The 27,423-nt window shown below is 43.5% G+C and overlaps 1 protein-coding gene across 2 annotated transcripts in view; it reads right to left on the bottom strand.

Annotated features, from left to right (window-relative positions):
• Positions 1-27,423, bottom strand: part of ADGRL3 (adhesion G protein-coupled receptor L3) — a 1,148,457-nt gene that overhangs the window by 493,276 nt on the left and 627,758 nt on the right. For both annotated transcript variants that reach the window (XM_040417792.1, XM_040417793.1), the window contains exon 13: positions 22,346-22,554. In XM_040417792.1, coding sequence (XP_040273726.1) covers positions 22,346-22,554 — 209 coding nt within the window. The remainder of the gene's footprint in view (positions 1-22,345; positions 22,555-27,423) is intronic.

Raw genomic sequence — 27,423 nt, 5'->3', positions numbered from 1 at the left:
TCAAGGCTTCTTTCTTCTTTAGAAGCTTTTGTTTGGAAAGTACAGTCTGATTAGAGGCACTGGTACCCCAAGGAGCAGAGCATGCAAGAGACACTTTTACTCCTGCTCTTTGCAGGACGTACTCTCTTCTGTTTCCAGAGCTTAGGTGAGCGGAGCTTTAGTGCTGATGGCACAGATTAAAGATGTCTGATTAACCACTTGTGGATTGGTATGCAGACAATGGTGTGACTCAATTCCTTGAGAGCAAGAAGGGTTAGTGATAAAACAATAACTGAATTAATGATGTTACTAAACTAGTATGGGCTTGTCACTGTACCATTCACAAAGTGTATGGCAGTTCTATATTGACTAGACACATCTGCCCACACTGTAACAACACCACCACAAAAGGCTCGTCTGGTGACAACAGTGGCTGATGCATAGCGCTCTCCTTGATGTCTCCAACATCGTTGTCATCATGTCTGCTCAGTGTGAATCAACTTTCATCAGTGAACAGCACTGGGGCCCACTGGTCCCTCATCCAGCGTACATGCCCCCTGGCCCATGCAAGACGATAAAGCCTGTGCCTGGTGATGTGGTCAGGTACCTTTGCAGGTCGTCCAGCATGCAGACCACTCTGATGTAAACGGTTTTGAATGGTCAGACATGACACTTGGGTGCCTCTCACCTCCCTTATATGTGCCTGGAGTTTTGTGGCATTCATGATCCGGTTCCGCAGGGCATTGTTCACAATGAAGCAGTAATCAGTGTGGGATGTGGTCAAAGGACGTCCCGTTCTATGCCTTTCTGTGACTCTTCCAATCTCTCTGTATCTCTGTTGCAACCTGCTTATGACACTCTGTGACACTCTAAGCTCAGTGGCCACTTCCGTCTGAGAACATCCTACTTGAAGCCTAGCAATGGCGAGGTACTGACAATAAATTGTTTGATGTTGTCTTGGTCTCATGATGTCAAGATGTGAACAGCATAATGAGGAGGACTGTTTAATTACCAATTCTAATTGAACCAGGAAATTTATTGGGCGATTTTTATGAAACATATTAGGTTCATCCTGAAATTTCACCCACAAGCAAAATATCCCTAACTTTTTGTGAGTAGTGTATACTTAAAGTGGCATGCAAATGTTTGGGCACCTCTGGTAAAAATTACTGTTACTGTGAACAGTTAATCTTTTCAGCCCTGGGGTTTTTTCGATTTTGCATTTAAGTTTTTCACTCCCTGCCTTTCTGGGGCCATAACTTTTTTATTTTTCTGTTCACATAGCCTTGTTTTTTAACAGACAAGTTGCACTTTCTAATTCCACAATCTAATACTGCATACGATATAGTGGAGAGCGGGGGAAAAAATCCAAATGTGGTGCAATTAGAAAAAAATATACAATTCCTCAACAGTTTTATGGGTTTTGTTTTTACAGCGCTTCCTATATGGTAAAACTGACCAGTTACTTTCATTCTCTAGGTCAGTACGATTATGGCAATATTACATACTGAGAGGCAGTTACAGGCCTCATACATGATAGAGGTGTAGAGGGGGTGGATTATTTTAGTCCACACCCGTATTCCACCACAGGTGAGGCCAGCTGGCTTTAATCACTGAGGGATAAACCAACCCTCAGTGTAGAAGTCCAGGGGAGAGGAAGTGACCCTAGAGAGGGGAAAGCCTGCAGAGGCTCTGTGTGGTCTCAGCCAGGAGGGCTGAGGGCCCACGAGGTTGTGTGAAGCCGGATCTCTCCCCTGTGTGGGACTGTGCCTGATGAGCTGACCTGCTGAGTGTCGGAACCTGATACCTTGTTTGTGAACTGTGCTCTATAGGTGAAATAGAGATGACACATGTAATAGGTAGAGCCCAGAAAGGCAGGTGTTTATTATGGTTTATGTTTGTGTTGGTGCTGAAGTGCCAGAATAAAGCACCAGTTGGACTTGAATCCCGTTGTCTGAGAAGGAATCGGTCATCGCCGCCCTGTTTGAGAGAGCAATCCCTTACAATATCGATAGCTTTTCTTGTGTTTTAATACTGAAAAAGAAATAAAAACCTTGAATTTTTTTTTTTCTTTTCATCGCCATATTCTAAACCCTTATAACTTTTTATATTGTTATATGTATGGAACTGTTTCTGAGCTCACTTTTTGCGGGGCGATCTGTACTTTTCATTCATTGCTTTTTATTTAATTTTTGTGGGAGGAGAAGAGACCAAAAAAACAGCAAATCTGCCATTTTTACAGTTTTGCCGTTTTCCGTATGGGATAAATATTTTAATATTTTAATAGTACAGACATTTTCACATGCGGCTATGCCCATGATGTGTATTTTTTATGTTGTTTTTATTTTCATTTTGGGGAAAGGGGCGTGATTGATTGTTCTGATGGGCTAAAAGTCCATGAGCGGCATTACCGCCGGTCTCGGACATTAGCTGCAGGTGTCTACTGTATGAAACAGCAGGCACCCGGCGGCTATGGAACTTGCCGTGCTTGCAAGCGGGCGCCATCTTTAAAGTCACGACCAGCGCCATACATGTACAGCACTGGTTGGGATAAAGTTAAATCATAAGGTTAAAGATGACACATTCTCTATGTATTTTAAAGGGTTTCTATCACTTCATATGACATAATTAGCTGGCAGACACTAGCGATCTGCTAGTGTCTGCTCTGGCCAACCATCCTACTATAATCACTTGTGGGGCAGCGGTTTTGCTAAAAAACTAACTTTTATAAATATGCTAATGAGCCTCTAGGTGCTATGTGGGCGTCATTAGCACCTAGAGGCTCCGTCTACCTTCATACACAGCGGCCGCCCAGCACGTCCCTCCAGCCCGCCCATGTCCTCCTCCGTGTGACGCAGCGGCCGAATTCTCGCGCATGCGCCGTGCGCGGCTGTATTCGGCGCATTAGAGATGTCTGAGCTCGGAGCGGTCAGACATTCAATGCGCATGCGCCGAATACAGCCGAGCATGCGCATTGAATGTCTGACCGCTCCGAGCTCAGACATCTCTAATGCGCCGAATACAGCCGCGCACGGCGCATGCGCGAGAATTCGGCCGCTGCGTCACACGGAGGAGGACATGGGCGGGCTGGAGGGACGTGCTGGGCGGCCGCTGTGTATGAAGGTAGACGGAGCCTCTAGGTGCTAATGACGCCCACATAGCACCTAGAGGCTCATTAGCATATTTATAAAAGTTAGTTTTTTAGCAAAACCGCTGCCCCACAAGTGATTATAGTAGGATGGTTGGCCAGAGCAGACACTAGCAGATCGCTAGTGTCTGCCAGCTAATTATGTCATATGAAGTGATAGAAACCCTTTAAAGGAATTTTCTGCGATTTTAACCTTCCTGGCGCTATTGAATTCCCCGCCCAGTTCCGCTCCCATGCGCCGCTGCTGCTTGCAGGGAACGGAACCAAGAAGTCAGATGCCGGCCGGCGATCACAGTGGAGGACATCCCTGGATCGCCAGGAGAAGGTAAGGGGACTCCGCTGACAGCTCTGCAATGTTACCCCGAGCGTGACTCAGGGTTACCGCTCCTGGCAGCGAAAATTAACCCCGAGTCACGCTGTGGGGTGATCGCCGGCATCTGACTTCTTGGTTCCGTTCCCTGCGAGCAGCAGCGGCGCATGGGAGCAGAACTGGGCGGGGAATTCAAAAGTGACATAAACATAGTGACACACTCACATAAAAGAGGTTATACATTATAATCTGAGAGGATTACACTGTATCACCTCAGATCTGACACTTGATCACTTTACAGTGCACCTTGCCTGCCATTTTACTGTCATTTATGCGCATAAAATATTTATAACATGGCATCAAAAAAGCGCAACTTTACTACAAAAGCGCTTTTGGACCAGTTGAGTGACAGCGACAGTGACACGGAGGTGCTCACAGAACTGAGCGATAGTGAGTTGTGGGGAGATTTGTTGTCTGACACTGACACTGATCTTGCTAGTGACAACGGCAATGATCCTGCACCTGACCTCAGCCATGTGCGCACTTGGTGCCCTATTGACTGCAATACGGACCAGGTAGCGCCCCCAAGATTCCCGTTCACTGGATCACCTGGGATGAAGGTAGATGTTGAGCGTGACAACCCTCTGGCATACCTGTATCTATTCCTCACTGAGGAGGTAATTGAAAAAATTGTCACGGAGACAAATCGCTACCAAGAGCAGCAATCCGCTACGCTGCATGCCACGTTTTCCAGAAGCAGAAAGTGGGAACTGGTGACCAAAGAGGACATGTGGCAGTTTCTGGGACTCATCATTCTTCCGGGGGTGATGGGGAAACCGCTCCAGAAATGGTACTGGACCACCAATAAGTTACTGGCCACTCCATTTTTTTGGCACCGTGATGTCAGAATACCGGTTTTCCTTAATCATGAAGTATTTCCACTTCAGGAACAATGAAGAAATTGATGAGGCCACACATCCTGCGCCAAACAAAAAAAAATTTGGGAGGTATGGCAAATTATTGTGACAAATTTCCAGCGGATCTACGTGCCAGAAAGGGACGTCAGCGTAGATGAAAGTTTGATTACCTACAAGGGACGCCTAAGCTGGATACAGTACATTGCATCCAAAAGAGCGCGGTTTGGCATCAAATCCTACATGCTCTGTGAGTCATCCACTGGGTACATCTGGAAGTCGGTCATTTACACCAGTAAAGGCACGAAGTTCAACCCCAGGTACAGCGGCTATTGGATGGACACATCATCTGTCCTTACACTGCTGGAGCCATTGCTGAACCAGGGATATTGTGTGACCACAAACCATTTCTACACGTCTCCGGAACTGTATGAGGTTTTGCTACAAAACAAGACTGATGCATATGGTACCGTTAGGCCTAACCGACGTGACATGCCATCTATGTTTGCCAAGAAAAAACTCAAAACCGGAGAAATGGTTGCCTGGCAGAAGGGTAAGATGATGGCAAGTCGTGATAGATTATGGGAGGTGTCGACAGAGCCGATCAGGCAATGACATTTTATCCGGCTATGCGCAAACAGCAAAAAAAAAATTATAAGATGATCTTCAGGAACAATGCCTCTGGAATGCATATATCCTGCACAGAGCAAAGAGTGACAAGCCTCTTGTTCATTCTGAGTTTATATGGAAGGTGGTTGAGCGGATTTTTGTCAAACACCAGACTCCATCAGTAGCTGTGAACAGACCTGGACGTCGTGCTGTTGACGTTGTCAACCCAGAACGCCTGACTGGTCGTCACTTTATGGACTACATCCCACCAACCGCAAAAAAGGCAGCACCTACCAGGATGCGTGTGGTTTGCTGCTCAAAGATAGATGGCAATGGAAAGAAAGTCCGAAAAGAAACCAGGTTCCATTGTCCCATGTTTAAAAATTTATCACACTCAGGATGTTTATTGAATTTTCTTTGTTTGACAAATTTCATTATTTTTTATTACATTATTGAATAAAATTATATTATTTATTAGATTATAATTCATGATTTTGTGTTTCAAACTTTATCACATCTGGGATGTCTACTAGAGTCTTGTTTGGTCAGGTTTAAGTAAGTAATTACTAAGAATTGCAGGCCTACAATACATAACACCAAATTTCCATGCAAAAAATAATACCACTTTTGGTACAAAATTCCTGACATAATCATACCACCAGGGAGGTTAATACTGATGATTTATCCTCAGGATATGCCATCAATATCAGATCAGCGGGGTTGCCAGGTGTCAATCAGCTGGTTGAAGAGAAGGCCGCGCTCTCTGCGAGCGCAGCCTTCCCTTCATTGTTTACCTGCTTGCCGTTGACATTGCAGCGGTAAGCAGGTGTCATTACAAGCCGTCCCATTCACTTCTGTGGAATGGCTCGTTCCGATTAAAGTGTATAAAGCAAAAACAATTTTTTATTTTCTTCTTTTACAATTTTCAAAATAACAAAAAGAAAAAAAGGGTTGAAGCAAAACTTTGTGCACCCTGTATGGTTAGTACCTAGTAGTACATGTTTAGGCAAGTATCACAGCTTTTAAACACCCTTTGTAGCCAGCCAAGAGTCTTTCAATTTTTGTTTGATGGATTTTCATCCATTCTTCCTTGCTAAAGTCTTCCAGTTCTGTGAGATTCCTGGGCCGTCTTGCATGCACTGCTCTTTTGAGGTCTATCACGGATGATGTTCAGATCAGGGGACTGTGAGGGCCATAGTAAAACCTTGAGCTTGCACCTTTTGAAGTAGTCTATTGTGGATTTTGAGGTGTTATACAAGTGGGTGTGGACCCACTGCGCCACTGACTGGCTATATCCTTGCGGGGCGTAACTAAGCAACTACCTGGTCTTCACTAGAGCCTCTGATGGTAAGGATAGGCTTGGGCCATTAGGGTAGTTGCCAAGTGCCACTCCAGAGCAGTCCCCGAGTCATTGGCAGCTGACCAGGGGGTTAGAGATATCAGTGCAAGCACCGAGGGGATGGACTTGGTCAGGAAGTCTGAAGTCAGAGCAGGCAGCGATCAAGCAAAGTCCATAAACGAAGTCCAAGGTCAGAGGCAGGAGGCAAACAAGCAAAATCTGTTAAATCCAAAAGCAGGGTCCAGTACACAGAAAAGCATAAACTCCAAAAACACCTTCACACTAGGAACTAGATAAGCTAGTGACCAAGATTGCTTAGGCGCCTTTCTGGGGCAGGAAGCGCCTTTAAATATTTCCTGCAATCCAGCCATATGCTGAGGAGATAGAGGGTGTGTACGTGCTTCCACACAAGGGATTAGAGACACGCCCATGCAAGCCCTAACAAACAGTACAGGACTCAAGCAGGAAGTAAGCTCTGGCAAGGGGCACCAATACAATAGTTAAGCTACCTGCTGTCTATGCTTATCAGCACGGAGCATGGCAGCAGGTGGAAAAGAGGGATCCCGGCGCCCGTGCCCGCCAGTAGTGGTAGCAGTGCCGGCACGGACTGCTGGGCTAACACGCCCTTTCCTCAGGCCTGGCCCTAGACGAAAAAAAATTCTGAAAAAGAGAGGCACATTGATGTTCTCTCTAGGTTCCCAAAATCTTTCCCTAGGGTCAAACCCCTTCCAATCCACAAGAAACAGAGTTTTACATCTACTCTTCTTCATCCCCAGAATAGCTTTTACCTCATAGACATTTTCATCACTGACTGAAACAGTAGCTGAGACAGGTTTTTTAACAAAACGATTCAGGATTATAGGTTTTAGCAGGGAGACGTGGAAGGAATTTGATACCCAGAGGGAGGGAGGTAGCTTAAGCTTGTAAGAAACATCATTAATTTGCTCGGGGATCTCAAATGGACCGATGAAACGTGAACCCAATTTGTAAGAGGGTATTTTGAGCCTGACATATTTGGAGGCAAGCCACATTTTATCACCAGGATGGAAATTAGGAGAATCTCTACGTCTTTTATCACAGCCTCCTTCGTGCGCACAGAAGCCCCTTTCAGAGCTCCCCTGGTCTCCACCCAGATTTTAGAGAACTCTCTTGAAGTTGCATCTGTAGCAGGGATACGACACCAGGAGTGGGATGTTAGGTTGTTGACCATAAAAAACTAAAAATTGTGATTTCTTGGAAGACTTGCTGACATGATTGTTGTACGAAAATTCAGCCCAGGGTAATAGTTCAACCCAGTTGTCGTGATTACTATTAGTGAAGTAGCGCAAAAAGTTGGTAAGAATTTGGTTGACATGCTCCACTTAACCGTTGGACTGCGGATGATACGCTGAAGAGAAGTCCAGGGATATATTCAGTAGCTTGCAGAGAGCTCTCCAGAATATTGACCTGAACTGTACGCCTCTATCAGACACAATACGGAGAGGGAAACCATGGAGACGGAAAATGTGCTCAATAAATTTTTTGGCCAGTGGTGGAGGAAAGTCTTATTTTGCGCACAGGATGGACAAGCAGTGACAAATTCTTGGATGTCTTGTCGCATGGATGGCTACCAGTACCGCTGCGCGATGAATCTGAAAGTCTTTCGCTGACCGGCATGACCCGCCACTTTAGATGAATGGCCCCATAGCAAGACCTGCTTTCTGAGAAACTCTGCAACAAAAATCTTTCCAGATGGAATCTCGGATAGCTTGTCCATGGCCTGAGCAAACTGTTATACAAGCGGGTGTGGACCCACTGCGCCACTGACTGGCTATACCCTGGAAGGTTGTGACTAAGCAACTACCTGGTCTTCACTAGAGGGGAAGCACATGGTCAGGAAGTCTGAAGTCAGGGCAGACCAAAATTGCTCAGGCTCCTTCATGGAGCAGGAAGCACCTTTAAATATTTCCTGCAATCCAGTCATAGGCTGAGGAGATAGAGGGCGTGTACATGCTGCCTCACAAGGGAGGAGAGACACGCCTAAGCAAGCCCTCACAAACAGTACAGTACAACAGTTAAGCTACCTGCCGCCCACGCTTGTCAGCACGGTGCATGGAAGCAGAAGAGAAAGAGGGAGCCAGGTGCCTACAGGTAGGGGCAGCAGTGCCGGTACAGACCGCTGGGCTAACATGATGTGTGTTTAGGATCGTTATCCATTTGTAAAAGCCATCCTCTTGTCAACTTCAATTTTTTTACAGTTGGTGTAATGTTTCCATCCAGAATTAGCTGGAATTTCATTGAATCCATTCTTACCTCTTCCCATGGAATGTTCCTTGTGTCATTGGCTGCAACACAACCCCAAATCATGATTGATTCACCTCCATGCTTAACGATTGGAGAGGTGTTCTTTTTGTGAAATTCTGTGCCCTTTTTTTCTCCAAAAATACCTTTGCTCATTGTGGCCAAGGAGTTCTATTTTAACCTCATCAGTTCACAGAACTTGTTTCCAAAATGCTTCAAACTTGTTAAGATGTTCTTTTGCAAACTTCTGATGCTGAATTTTGTGGTGAGAATGCAATTTTTCATAAAGGCCATATTTGTGCAGGTGTTGTTCAGCAGAACAATGTACTATATGCCTGCTAAATGTTCCTGAAGGACTTTTGCAGTCAAGCGGGAGTTGTGAAATGCCTTTCTAGCAATCCTATGAGCAGCTGTCCCTGAATTTTTCTTGGTTTTCCAGACCTTCTATTGACCTCCACTATTTCTGTTAGATACCGTTTCTTAATTACATTTCGAACTGAGGAAATGGCAACCTGAAAACACTTTGCTATCTTTTATAGACGTCTCATGCTTTATGGGCCTCCACCATGTTCATTTTCAGAGTGTTATGCAGCTGCTTAGAAGAACCCATGCCTACTGTTTTTTGGAACAAGGTTAGAGGAATATGGGTATTTATAAATTTGCATCACCTGGCCTTTCCTAACAATGATTGTGAACAAGCCTTAACTCTAACAGGCTAGTTAAGGTCTGAGAGCTCGGTCAAAGTTTGCTGAGCACTCAAAACTCCTTGGGTTTGTCATACTTTTGCAAGGTACTCCTTTCCGTTTTTCACTCAAAATAATACACTGATATTGCTTAAAATATTGAAAAGTTTGTTTCATATTTAACATTATGCCTTTCGGAAATCATTTAATCTTCAACTTGGTAAACTGTTGACAGTAATAGTATTTTGACAATAGAACTAGGGATTAGAGATTATTTTGGATTACAGTGGTACTGTAACTTCTATGCATGAAAATTGGAATCTCTTTGCACACATTTTTGATCAAACATCAGCCCATCTACCAACGCCAAGGAAGCTTCTCCAGATGGGTACCTAACACTAACAGACTAACAGAACTGTCTCTCCTGGGCCTAATTTAAGACTACAATGTTTAGGGAGGTGCGGGAACCAGCTATATTTATACTCTGCTTAGAAGCCCTGGGCAGATGAGCGGGAAGTGCTTAATCCAAAAGAAGGCAGCTACCCTCCAAACACATTGCAAGAAAATTTAGACTAGCACATCCAAAGTCACAGGTGCACAACCATATATATATATATATGAGATGATCAAACGTCTTAAAATCCATTTTGTTTCTGATTTGCACATTTTTAAAAAAATGTGATTTGCGTCCGAATTGATTGTACAGGAATCAAATATGTTTCAATTGGGCTGAAAATTGGTATATGACACTAAGGACTCCTGGGACTCAGTTTTTTTTTTTTATGTTAACAAATTTTTGCTTTTGCTCTCTTAACCCCTCTTGACCTTTTAGCTCTAGAATACAATGACAGCAATAGTAAATAATCGGATCGTCAGGTTCTGATCCTTACTCATGACAATAGTAAATACTGAGTGCCGGTCTTAAATAGAAAAAAGAGGCCGACATCTCAGGTGGAGGTCATTAGCAATAACCACTCCTTACATGCAAAATAAAATATCCGGGAAAACCAGTAAAAGACGAAAAAACAACATGTGCTGGGATCAGTAGTGTAATATCAAATCCTGCCTGCGATTGAGTCCCTTTGGTATGCGTGTATCCATAAAGAAAATCCAATAGGATTCTCTATTTAGGAGGGCACGCCTGTGGTCGCCACCTCGCTTGGGACAGTTAACTCTCTCCACTGCTTGTACTTTTAAACCAGTAATATCACCCGCATGACATGCCGCGTAGTGTGCACTGACCACAGACACATTTCTAGATAATACAAAGGGTATATCAGAGATGTGTCTGCGTATCCTCACCTTGAGATTGTTAGTAGTACAGCCAATATATTGTAGTTGACATAATGTGCAAGTAATGCAATAAACCACAAATGTGGTATTGCAATTAACATACTGTTTCAAAGTGTGTATTTTATTGTTAGCTGTAGATTGAATGGTTGGGCCTGGTTGTATAAAGTCACAACACATACAAATGCGGTGACCACATTTGAAAGTGCACATAAACTGCAGCCAGCACTGTGATGTCTGAACAGAGTCCAAGAAAAGACTAGGACAACTTTTTTGTGCTATGGTAGGCGCCCTGCGGGCAATGCAGGTGATACCTGGGCGCACTATATCTGACCATTGCAGATCATGACGTAAGGTAGAAAGGTGTTTTCGGATGATAAGGCAGATTTTGGAATATTCCAAGCTGTAGGTAATGGCAAAAATAGGATTCTTGCGATATGTATGTTTACCTTTAGATATTCTGCCTCTATTATCCGGGAAGACCAAATCTGTGTGTTTTTTGGACGAAATGTAAGACCTAGCAGCCTCTAAAGAATCATGAGAATATCCACGTGCCCTGAGGCGATCAGAGGCTGAATACAACTCCCTGGAAAACGCCTCATCCTTGGAGCAGTTTCTCCTGAGACGTGTGAACTCGCCCCTAGGAATATTTCTTGTAACGTGACCTGGATGACAGGAGGAGGCTAGCCAGGTTGTATTTGCCGCAGTGTCTTTACGGAAACTGTGAGTAATAACCTTATGAGCAAGAGTGTTCCCAACTAACTTTAAATCCAAAAAAGAGGTGGAAGCCCTATCAAAATGGATGGTAAATTTGAGTTTAAGGGGATTCTCACTTAGAAATTGTCCAAACAGTGGTACGGCGTCATGGTTGCCTGACCACACCAGCAGCAAGTCATCAATGAAACGTCCGTACCACTGTATAGAAGTAGCCCATTGGTTATTCGCTGAAAACAGGCATGTATGTTCCCACCATGCCATATATATGTTTGCTAATGAGGGCGAAAATTTTGCCCCCATAGAAACACCCGACCATTGTAAGTAGAAGCGGTTATTGAACATAAACACATTATGGAGTAAAAGAAAATGAACCAAATCACAGATGAAATTCTGAAATGCTGCGCCATAGTCTGAATACACATTAAGAAACCACTTCAAAGCGTCAATGGCCAGTTCATGTGGAATTACTGTATAAAGTGAGATAACATCCGCAGTGATCCAGACAAAATTGTGAAATGATTGTAAAACAGTTGTAGTGTCTAACAGGAAACCAGGGATTGTCTGGACCAATGGCTGCAGAATACTTTCCACCCATGCTGACAATCTTTCAGAGAAAAATCCGATACCTGCGACAATTGGTCGCATAGGAGTGGGGAACGCAGGTTTATGAATTTTGGGTAGCGAGTGGAAAATAGGGATCACAGGATGAGGCATGTAAATATAATCTGCCTGTTTTTGATCCATGAATCCACTCGTCACACCAATGGATAATAAAGACAATAGATCTTTCTGATAGATGGGGGTGGGGTCATGTGATAGCTCCAGATACGTGTCCGAGTCCCCTAACATGAGGAGATTCTGAGACCTGTATATGGAGCGATCCATGACCACCACCGCCCCACCTTTATCAGCCTGCTTGATAATGACATCTGTCATGTTCTCCAATTCCCTTAATGCGGTTCTCTCTCTAACAGTGAGTTTATCAATATAGGTGGAAGATGACACATGAGTGGCCTGTTTTAACTCAAACAAGTCCCTCTCCACCAGCTCCTAGAATCGATCAAGAGCCGGCAAGCGGGACTGTATGGGATAAAAGTCACGGTTGTGCGTAACAAAGTTATGGGAAAAAACATGGAATAATTTGAAGGCCGACATTCCTGTAGTTGCGAGATGAGCGACAGTTCCGAAAATGAAAACACTGACAATGGAGCAAGGACTGCAGAAGCTGACGGCGAAGGCAGCGAACCGATGGGAGCAGTTTGCAAATCCCCCTGAGTAGCTGCATTCTGGAAATGTTTTCTCAAGGTGAGATCACGAGCCAGTTTGTTAACATCAAGTATGGTTTTGTAAAGGTCAAAATGACACGTAGGTGAAAAGGGAAGTCCTTTAGCAAGAACATTATTTTGAGATTGAGACAGTACCTTAGCCGAGATGTTGACCACCTGGAGATGATTTACGTTTTCCGCTGTCGCGTGGGATAGCGCCTTCCTTGGCAAGTGTGTCTGCGACCGGCTCTGCGTTTTTTTGGCCGCTGTGTATTTTTGATGTTACCTTCTGAGGAGGTCAAACTATTGGAGGAGGGTTTAGTAGTCTCCCTGAATGATGTAGCCTCTGTAGCCGAGTCAGATGAGTCAATTTCTGTGGAACTGAAACTGACTCGGGAGGTTCTTGGTTTTCTCCCACGTTGTATCCTCCTCATAATTGAGCGCGGCGTATTGGCCCTGGCCTCAGACCAAGTATAGACAGAATTGCTTTTGTAATCTTGTAAGTCTCTGTTAAATTTCTCCTGTTTAGTGGAGATCAAGGTCTCTTCCATTCTGCTGAGATTGGCATTTAATTTAGCGTCCAAATCCGTGAACATGTCAAGGTTAGCAAAAGGGGTGATCAAATCCTGCGTGATTTTGATTTCCTCGCTCAGATTAGCAAGGGTTTCCTTTTCATGGGAAATAATAAGCTCCATAAGTCGGAGGGAGCAATCAGAGAGGACTGATTGCCATGTGCAGACAAAATCATCCGAGTATGCGGCGGTCATTTTCTTACGTAACCTCAGTCCCCTTGGGATCATTTTTTTATCCGTGTATTTTTGTAGTGAGGTGAGGTCCCACCACGTTCTCATTTCTCGGGTGAGTAACTTTTCCAAGGAACTTATATGTATTTTTAAGTCCAAAACATTTTGAGAATCATTATCCTCACTATTAAAGATTGCGTTCATTTTCTTTAATCTTTCATCGCAGTCGTCGATGCTTCTCAATGAGGTTTGGAGCATGCTGGTATTCTCCATGGAATGTATAGACTGCACCACAGGTCCCAGAAGATAGTAGAAGCTCAGGGAGCAAAACTCAGCCGGTTCCTTAAGACACAGGAGGAATGCAATGGAGTATGGCGGAGCTCACCTGAGTAACCACCAGTGGAAGAACGGAAAAAAAAACGCCAGGAACCAGGCGTGGACGAAAACAACAGAAGAAAGTGATCCAGCTTCCAAAATGGCAGTAATAAATGTGATATTCTTTATTTCAAGGGTGCAGTATAAAATCCAACATATACTTCTACGCGTTTCGGATCTTCAGGTTCTGATCCTTACTCATGACAATAGTAAATACTGAGTGACGGTCTTATATAGAAAAAAGAGGCCGGACATCTCAGGTGGAGGTCATTAGCAATAACCACTCCTTCTTACATGCAAATTAAAATATCCTGGAAAACCAGTAAAAGACGAAAAAACAACATGTGCTGGGATCAGTAGTGTAATATCAAATCCTGCCTGCGATTGAGTCCCTTTGGTATGCGTGTATCCATAAAGAAAATCCAATAGGATTCTCTATTTAGGAGGCACGCCTGTGGTCGCCACCTCGCTTGGGACAGTGAACTCTCTCCACTGCTTGTACTTTTAAACAAGTAACATCACCTGCATTAGTTCCACAGAAATGGACTCATCTGACTCGGCTACAGAGGCTACATCATTCAGGGAGACTACTAAACCCTCCTCCAATAGTTTGACCTCCTCAGAAGGCAACATCAAAAATACACAGCGGCCAAAAAACGCAGAGCCAGTCGCAGACACACGCCAAGGAGGGCGCTCTCCCACGCGACAGCGGAAAACGTAAATCATCTCCAGGTGGTCAACATCTCGGCTAAGGTACTGTCTCAATCTCAAATTAATGTTCTTGCTAAAGGACTTACCTTTTCACCTACGTGTCATTTTGACCTTTACAAAACCATACTTGATGTTAACAAACTGGCTCGTGATCTCACCTTGAGAAAACATTTCCAGAATGCAGCTACTCAGGGGGACTTGCAAACTGCTCCCATCGGTTCGCTGCCTTCGCCGTCAGCTTCTGCAGCAACTACAGGAATGTCGGCCTTCAAATGATTCCATGTCTGGTTTTTCCCATAACTTTGTTACGCACAACCGCGACTTGTATCCCATACAGTCCCGCTCGCCGGCTCTTGATCGATTCCAGGAGCTGGTGGAGAGGGACTTGTTTGAGTTAAAACAGGCCACTCATGTATCATCTTCCACCTATATTGATAACCTCTGTTATAGAGAGAACCGCATTAAGGGAATTGGAGAACATGACAGATGTCATTATCAAGCAGGCTGATAAAGGTGGGGCGGTGGTGGTCATGGATCGCTCCATATACAGGTCTCAGAATCTCCTCATGTTAGGGGACTCGGACACGTATCTGGAGCTATCACATGACCCCACCCCCATCTATCAGAAAGATCTATTGTCTTTATTATCCGTTGTGTGACGAGTGGATTCATGGATCAAAAACAGGCAGATTATATTTACATACCTCATCCTGTGATCCCTATTTTCCACTCGCTACCCAAAATTCATAAACCTGCGTTCCCCCCTCCTATGCTATGCGACCAATTGTTGCAGGTATCGGATCTTTCTCCGAAAGATTGTCAGCATGGGTGGAAAGTATTCTGCAGCCATTGGTCCAGACAATCTCTGGTTTCCTGTTAGACACTACAACTGTTTTACAATCATTTTACAATTTTGTCTGGATCACTGCGGATGTTATCTCACTTTATACAGTAATTCCACATGAACTGGCCATTGACGCTTTGAAGTGGTTTCTTAATGTGTATTCAGACTATGGCGCAGCATTTCAGAATTTCATCTGTGATGTGGTTCATTTTCTTTTACTCCATAATGTGTTTATGTTCAATAACCGCTTCAACTTACAATGGTCGGGTGTTTCTATGGGGGCAAAATTTTCGCCCTCATTAGCAAACATATATATGGCATGGTGGGAACATACATACCTGTTTTCAGCGAATAACCAATAGGCTACTTCTATACAGTGGTACGGACGTTTCATTGATGACTTGCTGCTGGTGTGGTCAGGCAACCATGACGCCGTACCACTGTTTGGACAATTTCTAAGTGAGAATCCCCTTAAACTCAAATTTACCATCCATTTTGATAGGGCTTCCACCTCTTTTTTGGATTTAAAGTTAGTTGGGAACACTCTTGCTCATAAGGTTATTACTCACAGTTTCCGTAAAGACACTGCGGCAAATACAACCTGTTTAGCCTCCTCCTGTCATCCAGGTCACGTTACAAGAAATATTCCTAGGGGCGAGTTCACACGTCTCAGGAGAAACTGCTCCAAGGATGAGGCGTTTTCCAGGGAGTTGTATTCAGCCTCTGATCGCCTCAGGGCACGTGGATATTCTCATGATTCTTTAGAGGCTGCTAGGTCTTACATTTCTTCCAAAAAACACACAGATTTGGTCTTCCCGGATAATAGAGGCAGAATATCTAAAGGTAAACATACATATCGCAAGAATCCTATTTTTGCCATTACCTACAGCTTGGAATATTCCAAAATCTGCCTTATCATCCGAAAACACCTTTCTACCTTAAGTCATGATCTGCAATGGTCAGATATAGTGCGCCCAGGTATCACCTGCATTGCCCGCAGGGCGCCTACCATAGCACAAAAAAGTTGTCCTAGTCTTTTCTTGGACTCTGTTCAGACATCACAGTGCTGGCTGCAGTTTATGTGCACTTTCAAATGTGGTCACCGCATTTGTATGTGTTGTGACTTTATACAACCAGGCCCCAACCATTCAATCTACAGCTAACAATAAAATACACACTTTGAAACAGTATGTTAATTGCAATACCACATTTGTGGTTTATTGCATTACTTGCACATTATGTCAACTACAATATATTGGCTGTACTACTAACAATCTCAAGGTGAGGATACGCAGACACATCTCTGATATACCCTTTGTATTATTTAGAAATGTGTCTGCGGTCAGTGCACACTACGCGGCATGTCATGCGGGTGATATTACTGGTTTAAAAAGTACAAGCAGTGGAGAGAGTTAACTGTCCCAAGCGAGGTGGCGACCACAGGCGTGCCCTCCTAAATAGAGAATCCTATCAGATTTTCTTTATGGATACACGCATACCAAAGGGACCAATCGCAGGCAGGATTTGATATTACACTACTGATCCCAGCACATGTTGTTTTTTTCGTCATTTACTGGTTTTCCAGGATTATTTTAATTTGCATGTTTGAAGGAGTGGTTATTGCTAATGACCTCCACCTGAGATGTCCGGCCTCTTTTTTTTTATATAAGACCGGCACTCAGTATTTACTATTGTCATGAGCAAGGATCAGAACCTGACGATCCAAAAAGCGTAGAAGTATATGTTGGATTTTATTCTGCACCCATGAAATAAAGAATATCACGTTTATTACTGCCATCTTGGAAGCTGGATCACTTTCTTCTGTTGCTTATGGTTGGTAAACACGTATGGTGTTATGGGACAAAAATTGTGGGTTGTTGGAACCAATCGTCCAAAGATTATGCTTGAACGTAAGGCATAATCCCTGCTCTTATTTATACATACACAAGTATTAATTTTCAGAAGAAAGAGTGGTTTGCTCTGAACGAGCCTGGAAAAAGTCTCCCTTTTAAAGGGCATATGTCAGCAGATTTGTACATATGAAACTGGCTGACCTGTTGCATGTACGCTTGCAGTTTATATGTACCCACATTGCTAAGAGAAATGAAGTTTTAATTTATGCAAATGAGCCTCTAAGAGCAATGGGGGCATTGCTGTTACACCTAGAGGTTCTGCTCTCTCTGCGATTGACAAGTCCTCTTCATTTTGATTGATTGAAAGGGCCATGCACTAAAACATTATCAATTTTAGCCCTGACTTCAAAGTGGAGAGGACACAGCAGTTGCAGAGACAGCTGAGCCTCTAGGAGTAACACTTTATTTGTTCCTGGAGGCTCATTTGCATATATTAAAACTATTTTTTTCTCAGCAATATGGGCACATAAGAACATGGGACCAACACAGATGCTTTCAGCTGACAAGCCAGGTCAGCCAGTTTCATAGGTATAAATCTGCTTGCAGATGCCCTTTAATTGGAAACAGCAGCAATACAGTGTGAATGTAGAAAGGGTAGGGTAATAGTGGCATGTGGCCGCAATAGTAGCAGCAGCCCATTTTTTTTATTATTATAAAAAAAAAAACTTTTTTTTTGTCCCACTCTGGGACTTCAACTTCTGGGGTCTGATCCCCTCTGCAATGCATTACAATACATCCTGTATTGAAATGCATTACATGTCAGCTTGTATGCCGACAGCCTGCCTGTGAGACCCAGCCTAAGGGGCTGGATCTCACAGGCTTCTGTAGAAAGAGAAATGCCTATGGGGCTGTCATCGGGCTGCCTTCTCTGCCATCGGGTCCCAATCACTGCAGTGCGGGGACACGCATACCCTCCGCAAACACTGATGCCAGCATATTCAGCAGAGGCCCGGCTGTCAGTGACTGCTGGGTCCGTGCCGGTGATCGGCTGGACGCAGCTCCTGCACCCACCCGATCAGCCCACCGTACTTGTACGGAACTGGTCCTTAAGTCATGTCCATCAACGCCATACATGTACGGCGGAGGTCCTCCACGGGTTAAATTGCGTGCCAGCCATGGTGTTATATTTGTTTGTTTTTCATTGATTAGTTCCTCCTCTTCTGATCAGCTTGTTAATTAGCCTAAACCAGCTGGTTAACTATAGTTCCCTTCATACACAGTCCTATAACTCTAGACACAACATAAGGGGTGCACGGGTGTTCTAACACAAAGTATCTTTGTCGCTAAGTGTCATGCAGTTAACCATGGCAGTTCGACAGGTCAGCAGACAGGTAGGTTATGAGAATTACACATTTTCATACTCTTCCTTAATAATGTGCCTTGTCTCAATGTTCACTTTCTCATGTGCTTTTTACCTCCACATTCACCTCCCTGTTCCTCCTTCATTACATTCTATTCACATCAGCCCCTCTCTCCTTCACTCCCCCATGTACAGCTCCCATGCTTTATTCACCATCCTGAATCATCTCATCCCATCATGTCCCTGGCTGGTATATCTCTCTTAACCCCGGCCCACCCTCTTCCAACGTCAACCCCTTCCCATCTTACATAGAAACCCTGCTAAACTCTTTAACATTCGTTATCCTCCTTCTCTTCCCTCTTTTAATTGTGTGCTCTGGAATCTACGGTCTGTGTGTAACAAGCTCCCCTACATTTAAAACTTCCTTCTTACAAAGTCTCTTAACCTGCTGGTCCTTACTGAAACCTGGGTTCAGCGGCCTACACTTCTCCCATACCCCCAGACCTGACAAAAGACATGGTGGCAGAGTTGGCATATTCCTGTTCCCAGGACATCATCCCTAGTTCCATCACTCTCATTCCCTTCTTTGAATGAGAGTAGCCATTACCCCTGATGAAGCCAGAGTGACTGGCAAAACATGTTGGTGGCCAGTTAACAGTTTTTAGTCTAGGACTGGTGATTTACGCTATAAGCAATGTCAGAGAATACAACTGACTACGCAGAGTATTTCAAGCGGCAATAGGAGGACTACTGTGGACAGTACACACATCACAGTTCCTCAGTAAGGCGAATACGTTAGAATAGATACTATTGCTAGCTAGTTTTAAGGCTGTAGTCACTAACAGTACTATTTATACTATTTTAAAACTAGGTAATAAGGTTTATTTTAGATTTATTTTGGGATATCTGGTGCAAGTATGGCAAATTAGCCCAGGTGGGGACTGTATAGTTGGTGGCTAAGAGGGGACATGATTAACCTATACAAATACATAAATGGGCTATACAAAAAATATGGTGAAAAACTGTTCCATTTAAAAACCTCTCAAAAGACAGGGGGCACTGCTTCTGTCTGGAGGAAAGTTCAGTCGCCAGAGGCATCACGCCTGTCTTTACTGTAAGAACTGTAAATCTGTAGAATAGTCTACCTCAGGAGATGGTCCAGCAGGAACAGTGGGGCAGTTAAAAAAGGCTTACAAATATTCTCAGAAATTAAATAACATGAATGCTTATGAAATAAAATGTCTGGGTCTCCCCTGTTCTAAAATTCACATCCCCATTGGTTAAACCTGATTGACTTAGGGTACTTTCACACTTGCGGCAGGACGGATCCGACAGGATGTCACCCTGTCGATCCGTCCTTCCGCTATTTCGCCGTGCCGCCGCTCCGTCCCCATTGACTATAATGGGGGCGGAGCTCAGGCGCAGCACGGCAGTGCGCGGCGAAAGGCCGCCGGACTAAAAGTCCTGCATGTCCAACTTTTTAGTCCTGCGGCCTCTCACAGCGAACTGCCGTACTGCGCCGGAGCTCCGCCCCATCCCCATTATAATCAATGGGGACGGAGTGGCGGTCCGGCGGCACGGCGAAATAGCGGAAGGAAGGATCCAACAGGGTGAACAGCCTGTCGGATCCGTCCTGCCGCAAGTGTAAAAGTAGGCTTACAGTATATCTTTTTTCAACTGTATTTATTATGTAACTATTTAAAAAGGATGCCTTCACACAAGGTTCTGCAACTGAAAATCAGTTCTATTCTCGTGACTGTAGCAAGTGACATCACCAAAATTCTTAAAAAAATATTTGAACATAAAAACTTGAGTTACAACAGTAGGTCATTTTCCGACGACACATTCCCGTTAAGCAGCTGCTTGCAGTTTGCTAGCAAACAGCAGTTTCAGCTGCACAACCACATGGTCAATTGCAATGGCTGCACAGTTTTGCAGTGAAAAACAGCTGACGGCCATGTCAGATCCACCCAATTGGACCTTACCCCCAAAGCAACCTGCACACATTGTGGAATATGCGTGGATTCCCATGCAGAAAAATCGCAGCGAAGTACAGTACCAGCGAAGTGTATGAGAGGTACACTCATAAATTGATTTCGTACAGAAATTGACCTGCTGTGCGTATTTCCAAAAAGTGTATGTGATTACACAAATCTAATGTAAACTTTGTGGATTGTTTCCATACGGAAATTGACCTGCATTGCGGATTTACAAATCCCTATCATGTCAATTGTGTTTGTGCTATTAGCTGCAGATTTCACAATTTTCAATGCAAAGGTGAGATCTGCGGCAAAAAAGCATCTAATCCACACCAAAATCCGCAGTTAGAATTTGCAGAATTTGGTGCGGATATGCTGCAGAAATGCACATAAATCCGCACTGAAATTTGTGCAGATCTTATGTGTGCTCACCTGCACACGTGTGCAGGTGGCCTTAGGGTAAGGCCACATAGTCAGATTTCTGCATGCAGTTTTGGCAGCCAAAACCAAGAGTGAATGAAAAAAAAGAGGATAAATCATATCTGGTCTTTATATTTTCACTCCTTTTAAGCTCCATTCCTGATTTAAGCTTCATGCAGACGTCAGTGTTTCACGGACGTGTGCTGTACGTGTTCTCCACGGACAGCACACATCCTTATTCATTTTAATGTGTGTATTCACACATCAGTGTTTCAGCACGGTCCGTGGGTCAATTTTTTTTACCACGGATGCATGCTCTATTTTGTCCGTGTTCACGGATCCATCACGCCCATTATAGTTTATGGGTCCGTGAAAACCACGGGTCCGTGAAAATTATTTTTCAGCTGTTGAGTGTTAGTAAAACACGGATGCAACACAGACAGCAAAAAACGGAACCACGGACCCAACACGGATCTGTCACGGGAGAAAACACGGATTGAACACGGTCTGTGTTACCACTGATCCAAAACTGACACGGACGTCTGCATGAGGCATTAGACTTTCAAAACTGCTTGCAGAAACCTGACTGTGTGGTTGTACCCTTAGGCTGGGTTCACACATAGCTGTAGATTTGCTATTGTGGATTATCGTGCGGCAAATGTGCAGCGTTGTCCAGTACCAGCAAAGTGAAAGAGCTTTCAGCAATTCTCAGACACATGTGAAAGAAAAAATTCACAGCAGAAACTGAACTGTGATGCGGATTTTAAATCTGCACTATATGAATTTACATTGCAGATTTAATTGCAGATTTCACCCTTTCCAAAGCAAACAATGAAATTGCGTCAGATTAGAAGCAGAACGTCTGCAGATTCTCTGCTGCAGAAAATGCACAGCTAATCAAGTCATTTGTAAACCCAGCCTAAGAACCCTTCAAGACAAGTGTGTGTCACGCTCCGGACTCGCAGCGCAGCTCCCGTCCTGAACTTTCAGCACTGCCAGGATCGTATAGCATTATACTGATTTATGATGCTATGTAATAATGCTGTCAGTGTTATCCAATATATTCCAGAACTGTAAGGGTTACATAGCATCATAAATCAATATAATGCTATGCGACCCTGGCAGTTCTGGAAGTTCAGGACGGGCGCTGCACTGCGAGTCCAGAGTGTGACACTTGCTTGTCTGAAACCAGCCTAAGTGTTGGATGTTTAAATAAGGCTGGATTCACATCACTGTTTCATTTTCCACTCTTCTTCCATCTAAAAAAACTGATCTCAGATGGAAATGGCTAAAACGGATGCAAATTGTGCATAACGGATGCAGATGATCCCTTATTAGTTATTTTTCTGTTCTTCTGACGGATCAGAACAACGGAAGAGAGACTAAAAGATATTAGTTAGTTTTATTTTGTTATAGTTTAGGTGTGACATTACTGTATTTTCACATTTATGTTTACTAATGACTTAAATGCAATCATTTTTATTTCACATGCACATTCCTGCCTTGGGAAAAACAAAACCACTCACCCTAATGTGTTTAACAGTATATATCACTGGTTCAGTTAAATACAACTTGCTAGTTGATTCTTTATATACTGCAGCAGTAATGATAGGAGAATTAACAACAACTGTATGATTTGTAGTCAAAGCTTCAACTCCCAGTTTTATGCTGGCATTCTCCGTGGACAAGTAGCGCCCCAGGTTATTGTACAGGACAAATGCAACTCTTATTTCACCTAAAAATTAAAGAAAGAAAGAAAACATAATAGTGATTGCACAAAGGATAAGTACACATACACGAGTCAAAGTAACATTAAATACTAGTGACATACTCTTCTGAGTTCAAATACACTGCTCAAGAAAATAAAGGGAACACAAAAATAACACATCCTAGATCTGAATTTATTAAATATTCTTCTGAAATACTTTGTTCTTTACATAGTTGAATGTGCTGACAACAAAATCACACAAAAATAAAAAAAATGGAAATCAAATTTTTCACCCATGGAGGTCTGGATTTGGAGTCACACTGAAAATTAAGGCTACTTTCACACTTGCGGCAGGACAGATCCGACATGCTGTTCACCATGTCGGATCCGTCCTTCTGCTATTTCGCCGTGCCGCCGCTCCGTCCCCATTGACTATAATGGGGACGGGGGCGGAGCTCCGGCGCAGCACGGCGGTGCACGGCGAAAGTCGCCGGACTAAAAAGCCTGACATGCAGTAATTTTAGTCCGGCGGCCTTTCGCCGCGCACCGCCGTGCTGCGCCGGAGTTCCGCCCCGTCCCCATTATAGTCAATGGGGACGGAGCGGCGGTCCGGCGTCACGGCGAAATAGCCGCAGGACAGATCCGACATGGTGAACAGCATGTCGGATCCGTCCTGCCGCAAGTGTGAAAGTACCCTTAAGTGGAAAAACACACTACAGGCTGATCCAACTTTGATGTAATGTCCTTAAAACAAGTCAAAATGAAGCTCAGTAGTGTGTGTGCCCTCCACGTGCCTGTATGACCTCCCTACAACGCCTGTGCATGCTGGACAGTCTGTGGTGCAACGTGACGTTGGTGGATAGAGCGAGACATGATGTCCCAGATGTGCTCAATTGGATTCAGGTCTGGGGAACGGGCGGGCCAGTCCATAGAATCAATGACTTCGTCTTGCAGGAACTGCTGACACAATCCAGCCACATGAGGTCTAGCATTGTCTTGCATTAGGAGGAACCCAGGGCCAACCGCACCAGCATATGGTCTCACAAGGGGTCTGAGGATCTCATCTCGGTACCTAATGGCAGTCAGGCTACCTCTGGTGAGCACATTCCAAAGAAATGCCACCCCACACCATTACTGACCCAATGCCAAACCGGTCATGCTGGAGGATGTTGCAGGCAGCAGAACGTTCTCCACGGCGTCTCAGGACTCACGTCTTTCACATGTGCTCAGTGTGAACCTGCTTTCATCTGTGAAGAGCACAGGGCGCCAGTGGCGAATTTGCCAATCTTGGTGTTCTCTGGCAAATGCCAAACGTCCTGCACGGTGTTGGGCTGTAAGCACAACCCCCACCTGTGGACGTCGGGCCCTCATATCACCCTCATGGAGTTACATTGTGTTGTTTAAGTGTTCCCTTTATTATTTTGAGCAGTGTATGTAACTTGTGCCTGGTTCAGCCAAGTTCACATCACCTTTACCTTTTCTGTTCTTCTGATCCATCAGAAGAACTGAAATATAAAGAAAAAGAATGGATCCTGCATGCAGATCTCAGATGGAAATGGCTAAAACGGATGCCGAATGTGTACAAATGAGCATAACGGATGCTTAACATACAGGATACATTTTTACTTTTTCTATTCTTCTGATGGATCAGAAGAACAGAAAAATAAACGGTGAACCCGGCCTTAGTTGTTTCATGCTGGAGCCAGACACAACTAAGTTATGGAAGCCCAACTTTAGGCCTCAATCACACATCCGTGATGAAATGGTCAGTGATTCAGCCATGAATATTTCTGTGCAGAATCCGTTTGGTCCATGTGTCCATTTTTTGGTATTCATGTGTCTTCCTTGCTCCACGGACACTGTACCGGTGAAAATTAATTTTCAGAACATCTCCTCTTAATAGTCTAAGAAACACTGATGAAATAAGGATAGCATTCGTGTTGCAGACATGTTTTTTTATGGACCAATAGACTATGGGCGTAATGGATCCGTAAACATGGACAAAATAGCTTCCGTGCAAAAACCATGGACTCGTGAATCACTGATGTGTGAATGAGCTCTTAAAGGGAATGTCTCAAGTATTTATTTTTAGTTCAATTAATTGGTTACTTTAAATAGTAATTATGATATGTTTGTAGACAAAATATAATGTGGTCATTCTTAGATGTTTGTAGTTTTTTTTTTGTTTGTTTTTTCCCCTTTGGCGACATTCACAAATTAAAAAAATTACCAGTAAAAACAAATACACTAGAAGTTTTTCATTGCCATTTTGCATCAGTGTGTGAATCCAGTATATCAGTTTTCAATGGCTGTTTTGCATCCATTGTGCCCCAGTTTTTAATGGCTGTTGAAAACAGCCATCAAAAATGGATGTAGTAGTCCATTGATTCTTTTTTTTTTTTTTTTTACATCTCAAACCCCGAAATTGCCAGCAGTATCTTTTATGCCCCACCCCCCAGAGTGCTCCTGGGCATGAAATAGACCCCCTTATGCCCCCAGTATGAATATTGTCCCCATAGTGTCCCCCAGTAGAATAATGGCCTCATAGTGACCCCTGTATAAATAATAGTTCCTTACTGGCCCCTTAATATAAATAATGACTCCTTAGTGTCTCTCATTAGATATATTTGTGCCCTCCAACCCTTGCAGTGTCAACAGATCCATACAAAAATACTCACATCATCCACTTGCATGTGATAGAAAACTTGCTCCCCACTGGGGGTAGTAGGACCTGTTTTCCCAGAGTGATGATGTCATATTATATGACATCACCACCCTTAAAGCATCAGGTCTTAAAGCCTGCAGTGAGAAGTGAGTGTCCCTGGGAGTGCAAATGGATCAGATGAGATGATGAGATTTTTTATTTTATTTTAACCCCTGAATAACTTTTGTTGTACCTTTTCTTAACAGCCATTAGATGGGTGCACTCCTGCCTAAACGGCCATAAAAGGGGATCCCATTGATTTCAATGGGGTCTGTCTTGCCTTGAAAATGGACAATAATAGGACATGTCCTATTGTTTGATGCCCGGAAATCACTGGCCTTTAAAATAACGGCCATGTGAATTTCCCTATTTACTTCAATTGGTTGTAAAAGCGACCATGTGAAGGCTGTTACAAAGACAGTCATTAGACAGGTGCAAAACCTTTAGAGAACTCAAGAGGAGAATTTTGGAACACGTATGGGATATTGATCACAATAGGGCACAACTTATAGGGAAACTAGTTAATGAGACACACTGGGGGGAATCCCTAGTGCTTGTTAGTTTTTGGAATTGAGTTTAGGCTAGTTGCACACTAGTGCTAGGAATCTGGCAGGCAGTTCTGGACGATTCTCATCATATTTGCGGCCGGATCTCTGCTGGCCCCTATTATAGTTAATGGAGCTGTATGGAGACTTTCAAGCTTCTGGCAATTCCCTGCTGGAAAAGCCTGCTGGATCCCTAGTGCTATGTGAAACTAGCCTTATAAGGAAATTTCCTCGCTGGGTAGATTGGAATAGCTTTATATTACAGAAGGAGCTACAATAGATTATGCTGCTGAAACCTGAACGGCTCAATGAATTACCTTCATTTGTTTTGTTATCTTTGATGCAAATCTCTTGCACACATCAGCAGGTTGATGTCTGTTGTACCCTTCCTCCTCTTTGACACCTAATGCTGTCACCATTTTTCTAGTACAATATTATCACCATGACACTGAGAAGTGTTTACTTTATCGTTTTGAGCTGTATCCTTCCAGTAGATATCCTACATTTTAATCCTAAGCTTTGTTCCAATTTGACTTACAACGCATCCTATCCCCTTTTATCATATAGATACTAGAGAAGGGGTCCTTTTTATTTTATACCAGGTGCAGCTTCTTTTGAGGGCTTTAACAACTATTTTATCATTCGTCAGTAACATATCTAGTTACTGTTTAAATACCACATACCATTTAATTATAATCATAGACGTTCAGCTAACTTTTTGTCCTATTTCCAGGCATTACTGCAGACTTGGTCTGAGCTTAGTATTTTTTTTTTTTTCCACATAAGACCCAGCATCAGTCCTATTTCCAGCCTACCTTAAGCATATCTTTCCTGTCCTACTCCCTAGCTAAGCTGGACTGAGCCTTTCTCTTTAGTTCCCAGTCTGACTCTAAATCCAAAATTAACCAGCAATAACAACAGGTCTCCTGTGGGGTGGGGCAACTTTCCTTTTTATCAGGGTTGGGAAGAGATTTCATAAAATTCTTAGATAAGAAGCATCCTAAAAGAGGGATTTTGCCTAGAGCTGGCTGCCCATCCACCGGAAAGATTCACAGATCTAATTGCAGTTTCAGAAAGGGCTTTGGTTTTCAAAAGGGAAACTTTCTCTCTTTTGGAAAATAAGGTTTTGGTTCAGGTCCCAGAGACAGAAAAAGGGAAAGGGTTCGACTCCTCACTTTTCCTCTTTCCAAAGTTTGATGCATCCTTTCACATGATTATAAAACTTCAAGAGCTAAATCAATTCCTAGTTTGCAAGACAATCAGGATGGTGTCGATCCAATCAGCAATTGGATATCTTTCCCAGGATATGTAATGTGTACAACAGACATAAAAGACGTAGACTATCACATGCCGAATCATCATGACTCTCAAAAATTTCTAAGAGTGGCAGTGCATATGGGAAAAAAAACCTTCATCTTCGGTACCAGGCTTTACCATTTGGAGTTTCTCCAGCTCCTAGACTAGTGATGACGAACCTTTTAGAGACCGAGTGCCCAAACTGTAACCCAAAACCCATTTATTTTTTGCAAAATGCCAACACGGCTATTTAACCTGAATACTATAGTCCAATATAGTATATCTTCCATGTCCTTTATCATTTAACTATAATAGCCTGCCTACATTCAATGCTCTGCCTGTGTGTTCATA

This window comes from Bufo bufo, chromosome 2 (genome assembly GCF_905171765.1).
Source record: "Bufo bufo chromosome 2, aBufBuf1.1, whole genome shotgun sequence".
NCBI classification, from domain to species: domain Eukaryota; kingdom Metazoa; phylum Chordata; class Amphibia; order Anura; family Bufonidae; genus Bufo; species Bufo bufo.
This window is presented reverse-complemented; position numbering and strand designations above follow the sequence as displayed.